The sequence below is a fragment of the Lactuca saligna genome, chromosome 5, assembly GCF_052625555.1.
Source record: "Lactuca saligna cultivar CGN05327 chromosome 5, ASM5262555v1, whole genome shotgun sequence".
Taxonomy (NCBI): Eukaryota; Viridiplantae; Streptophyta; class Magnoliopsida; order Asterales; family Asteraceae; genus Lactuca; species Lactuca saligna.
In genome coordinates this window covers 149,937,269-149,942,066 of record NC_136421.1, presented here as the reverse complement: position 1 = coordinate 149,942,066, position 4,798 = coordinate 149,937,269, and the positions used below count along the sequence as shown (strand labels likewise).

The 4,798-nt window shown below is 34.6% G+C and overlaps 2 protein-coding genes across 3 annotated transcripts; one reads left to right on the top strand and one right to left on the bottom strand.

Annotated features, from left to right (window-relative positions):
* The first annotated feature begins 308 nt into the window (after nt 1-308).
* Nucleotides 309-1,549, top strand: RBL13 (RHOMBOID-like protein 13). Its single transcript, XM_078958419.1, has one exon. The coding sequence runs from the start codon at nt 591-593 to the stop codon at nt 1,383-1,385; it is 795 nt and encodes a 264-aa protein (XP_078814545.1). The 5' UTR covers nt 309-590; the 3' UTR covers nt 1,386-1,549.
* A 1,122-nt stretch (nt 1,550-2,671) lies between these two features.
* LOC144997161 (BTB/POZ and MATH domain-containing protein 4-like) lies at nt 2,672-4,572 on the bottom strand. Of its 2 annotated transcripts, none has more exons than XM_078956993.1 (4): nt 3,914-4,572; nt 3,481-3,835; nt 3,105-3,384; nt 2,672-3,016 (listed from the first exon to the last, which is right to left on the bottom strand). In XM_078956993.1, the coding sequence occupies exons 1-4, from the start codon at nt 4,300-4,302 to the stop codon at nt 2,826-2,828; spliced, it is 1,215 nt and encodes a 404-aa protein (XP_078813119.1). In that variant the 5' UTR covers nt 4,303-4,572; the 3' UTR covers nt 2,672-2,825. The 2 variants fall into 2 exon arrangements, with proteins under 2 accessions (XP_078813119.1, XP_078813120.1); XM_078956994.1 differs by having other exon boundaries at nt 3,105-3,378; nt 3,914-4,571.
* Between the last annotated feature and the right edge of the window lie 226 nt (nt 4,573-4,798).

Sequence of the window (4,798 nt, the reverse complement as noted above, 5' to 3'; positions counted from 1 at the left end):
CATAAAAGATAAAACAAGAAGGAATATCTTTTGAAATAAGGGTAAAAATGTAATTATATATGGGAGTTTAAAAACAAATTTTAACGAAGTTAGTTGATAGTTAGTTATAAGGGTCATTCGTATGCGAAATTTTCATAAAAAAGGACCAGCTATTTGCTAAGTTTTGTCAAAAAAGACCATTAATGCAAAAAAAAAAAAAAAAAAAAATTATAAAGTCCGTTTTAAAAACAATTTTAAAACTATAAGGAACATTTGTGAAAATTTATAGAAAAAGGTAAGCATTGTAAACGAGGGATGTGAAGGATCCAGTGTGCACCAATAACAATAAATGTGTAACGATATTTTTCTGATTGCCCAAAGAAACATCTCACCAGTCACCTCTATATTGAATAGACGACCGACCTCTGCTCTGAGTAAGATTGAGTGAATCAACGGGGTTATCGATCTGCCGCGAACAATTTTCTTGAAGATCTACAATTACAATTACAAACAACAACAACACTATAGCAAAATCATCCCTTTCCAAGGTAAACCCTAGATCTCTACTTGATCAATAAATGGTGGTAAACTTTCTTTCCCTTATTTTCTAAATGGGGAAACCATTGTTCTACGAGATCCTTGAAAAACCCGCCACTAGTTGTATAATAGGATTATGCACTTTAGTTTGGTTCTACATACACAAGAAGAACATCGGGTATTCTCATGTGGGTTTGAGTTATGAAACGGCTGTCGAAGGTCACCATTGGAGGATCATAACCTCTGCATTTTCGCATATAAGTGTTCTTCATCTTGTTTTCAATATGAGTGCACTTTGGAGCCTTGGAGTTGTTGAGCAATTAGGGCATATGGGTTTAGGAGTGGGTTATTATCTTCATTACTCGATTGTTTTGGTAGTGTTATCTGGTTTGCTAGTTTTGGGAAGCTACCATGTTCTTATCAATCGATTCAAATTTGAGTATTTCAGAAGAGTTACTGCTGTTGGGTATTCTTGTGTTGTTTTTGGATGGATGACGATTCTTTCAGTGAGGCAACCTTCTTCAAAATTGAATCTTTTTGGGTTTCTTTCACTTCCCATTAGTTTTGCCCCTTTTGAATCGCTTATATTTACATCAATCATTGTTCCACAAGCAAGCTTTTTAGGGCATTTTTCTGGGATTATTATCGGGTACTCGATTGCTTGGGGTTTGATCCATGGAATGAATAATTATTGGGCTGTTTCTATGTTGGGATGGATTTTGATTGTTTTTGGTATCAGTTTGAAGCAATCGGGTGCTTATGATTTTCAATTTCTTGAAATTGAATCTGTTACAGATCCTTGTTTACCTGGTAATGGCAGGATGTTGCAAATGAGCTCTCTTTTGGATGCTCGTGATGAACTTGTATAGTGATTGTGAAAGAGGCATGTAATGATTTCTTGACAAATTTCTGATTTTATTATAATCTTTTATGTTAGTTTCGTATATGTGGTTAAAGATGTAGTCTTTGTTGGCTTTTGATATTGTGGAACTTTGGTTAATGACAAGTTTTAGGTGAAAATATTTGGTTTAAATTGTGTTGTTGTAACTATCTGAATGCATTAGTTTCTTTGTTGTGGGGACTTTATGATTTGTTATCCTTTTCTGTTATCAGAATTGCTTGTTGATAGTGATACCCGATGAAATTTTGTGTTTGTTTCTCTTCATATATGTTTAGTTCATGTGTGTTGACCTCATGTTGATTAAGACACCTTTTTTTTCTTCTTTTTCTTTTTCTTATTAAATAGCTTATTTTGATTTAGTAATGCTAATAAGCACTTTTGAGTGTGGATGGAATAAAATGAAAAATGTTAATTACACATGGAAAACAATTTACCTTTTTATAACCTTAAACTTCATGTGGAACTTAGCCTTGTTTTTCCCTTTTCATTACCATAAAAGGCGACTCAAATACCAATTTATCAATTATCATTTTGTCCACGTTCTTGGTATTTTCTGTATATACTCATAATTTGTGAAACATGAAAAACCAACTTATAAGATTATTATGTTTTGGTACTACATAAGTTAAATCCCAATATTTTTTTTTTCTTTCTAAACCCTTTTTTGGTTCTCTATAAGATAATAAACATTTTGTGAAAAAAAATGTTTAATTTTGTAATAAATAAGCAATCACAAACACTCAATCCAAGTGTTGTTTTGAGAATATTGTCTGGATAAATGATGTTTGAAGAGTATTTAAGGAAAGTCGGTCTTTATGTATTAAGTCAAAAACAACATTCAGATTACCAAATTAAGATTTGTCTCCATTAAGTCCATTCGTTAAAAAAATAGCATCTTAGTTTGTCACCTTATCTAATTCCACAATGTCAGGGATAATGACATTGTTCATTTAGGTCATTTTGTAACAAATGATGACTATTTTCATATATGAAAAATAGACATCCATTTCATGAATTCCAATTCCTAATATAGTTTATTAGGTTCTAAACTTTTAACATTCATTACACAACAACAAGCATATTCTAAATAAATTCTTGTTTTAGAAAATATATTATTTTACTAACAAAGCAATATACTTACATTTTCAGTTTATGGACCAAATCTTTTTCATCATTTACACAATAAGGGTTTTACAAATGATTATGCATAATGTAATTGGGAATTTGGTACCTCATTATGTGATCTTAGTTGAATACTTATTCAATAACAACTCATTTTTAATCAATTTGAGAATATTTTACATTTTAGCAATTCATATAATTCTCTGTATTATAACATGTTCATCATAGTTACAGAAATATTGTACATGAAAAACAAAGTTAATTTTTTTTTTGACCAAAACCACAATCAAGTTCTTTGCCTAACCCTCTTCCCATTTGCATCTCCACCATCAGAAAGTTGACTACAAACACTCCTTGACTTTGCACCACCACCACTGCTACACTCATCTTCACACCCCGCCACCATTTTCAAAATCTCAGACTGTAACTTTGGACACTCTTCTTTCAAATACTCAAATCCATCTGATCGCATCACAGCTGTATTTCAAACATAAAAAATAAGAGTCCTCAACTGACACTTGACAGTTGACAGATAACAGATGACAGATGACAGATGACAGAATACCTGCAAGGTTTTGAGAAGCAAATCTAAGGCAAACAGCTTTGAGTTGAATGGCATGATATTTGTGTGCAAGTGCAAGAGCTCTTCCAAGAGAGTTAACAGAGATATGTTTGCAGAGATGAGATTCGCAGATGCTTCTAAGTCTACTCAAATCATACGTATCAGCAGCACTTAATAACTTTGCTGTTAATGTATCAGATATACAACTGGAGGTGGAGGATTCACATGGAGAATCATCTTCCATAACTGTATCTCTGTAAATGAAATGAAGCAAAGCCTGTTTCTTGCATGTCAAAATCATTTCAGGGTTCGACTTTTCAACCATATGTTATATATATGTATCTTATGTTTGATAAAATGGTACCAATGGTGCAATTACCTTAAAGACCTTGGGTTCAGTATCAGCAACAACAATCTCATGGTCATGGTCAAGGTCAACTCCCTCTGGTCCAAAGAATTGAGAGTGAAAAACAGGGGATCGAGCAGCCAATACCAATTTATGAGCATGAAACTTTTCTCCAGCAACATTAAAGACAACATCTGCAGCTTCTGTGTTATCCAGTAGCATACCAAAATGTGATCCAATATCAGATTCTGGGACCTGAATTGAATGCAACCTAGAACAGTCTACAGCAGAAACAACCACTCCTACAGTACAATTGATTTTCAAGCAGTCGTCTTTCAGATAATCTGAAGTTTCTAGCATTTGTCGCCTGTAAAAACGCTTGTATCCCCTGTCACCCAAAATGGTAACGTGGATTTTAGTTAAAAGTTAAAACAAATAGATTAGTAAGCTTGATTTCAAAACCTACCACATACTGCCTCGGTATTTCAATGTATATGGACCACTCTCGAGAGACCGATCAAAATGGCTATGAACTTTGTGCTTTCCTTTCCCACTCTGATCTACCAGAGTCAACTCAAACAACGCCCTTACATCGGTGCCCTCACTCGCAAGAGCAATGAAAACCGACACATAAGTCGAATTGTCTTCCTGGTTCTTCCCATCAGGGTAGAAGTATATAGACCACCGGAACCCTCCCACCGTGAAATCATCACTGGCGATGTACTTACCGATTCCTATGCCCTTAGATAACGAATAACCTTGGATTACGAACCGGTGAGAGCCGTTAACCGTCTCCGTCACCGACCGGGAGCTAGTTGGTGAGTTAACCAGGGTGTTTTTCTCATCGTCTGACATTATTATTGCATAGGGTTAAGGGAAATCGAAAGTCATGGAAGATTAGGTAAACTGGAGACCTTGCAAGAAATTCAATTGAACTCCGACTCAATTTATTGCAAGTTCTCTAAGGATGATTTTGGAATTACCAATCTAATGATGATCGAGAATCTGTGTGATTTTCTTGGAGATCTCTTTCGCCGGCAACCGTTGTTATATTGCCGCAATGTCACCCTGGCTATAAATTGGCTTACCGAGAGAGCCGTGTATGAAACCATTAACTTGGCTTAAGGAGGGAGCCAAGTATGAAACTACGTCGTTCTGTTAGGTTAATTATTTAGGAAGTTTTTCCGGTTGATCTTAAAAAAAAGTTGCTAACAATTTTGGCCATAATTAACAAGGTGACCTTTCAATTAAGGCCAATCACCCGGTTTTAATCAAATATCCCATAATTAGGATTGATGTGCTTTTGTTTGTTAACCAAGATCCTGATAACTATTTGTAGAATAGTATATTA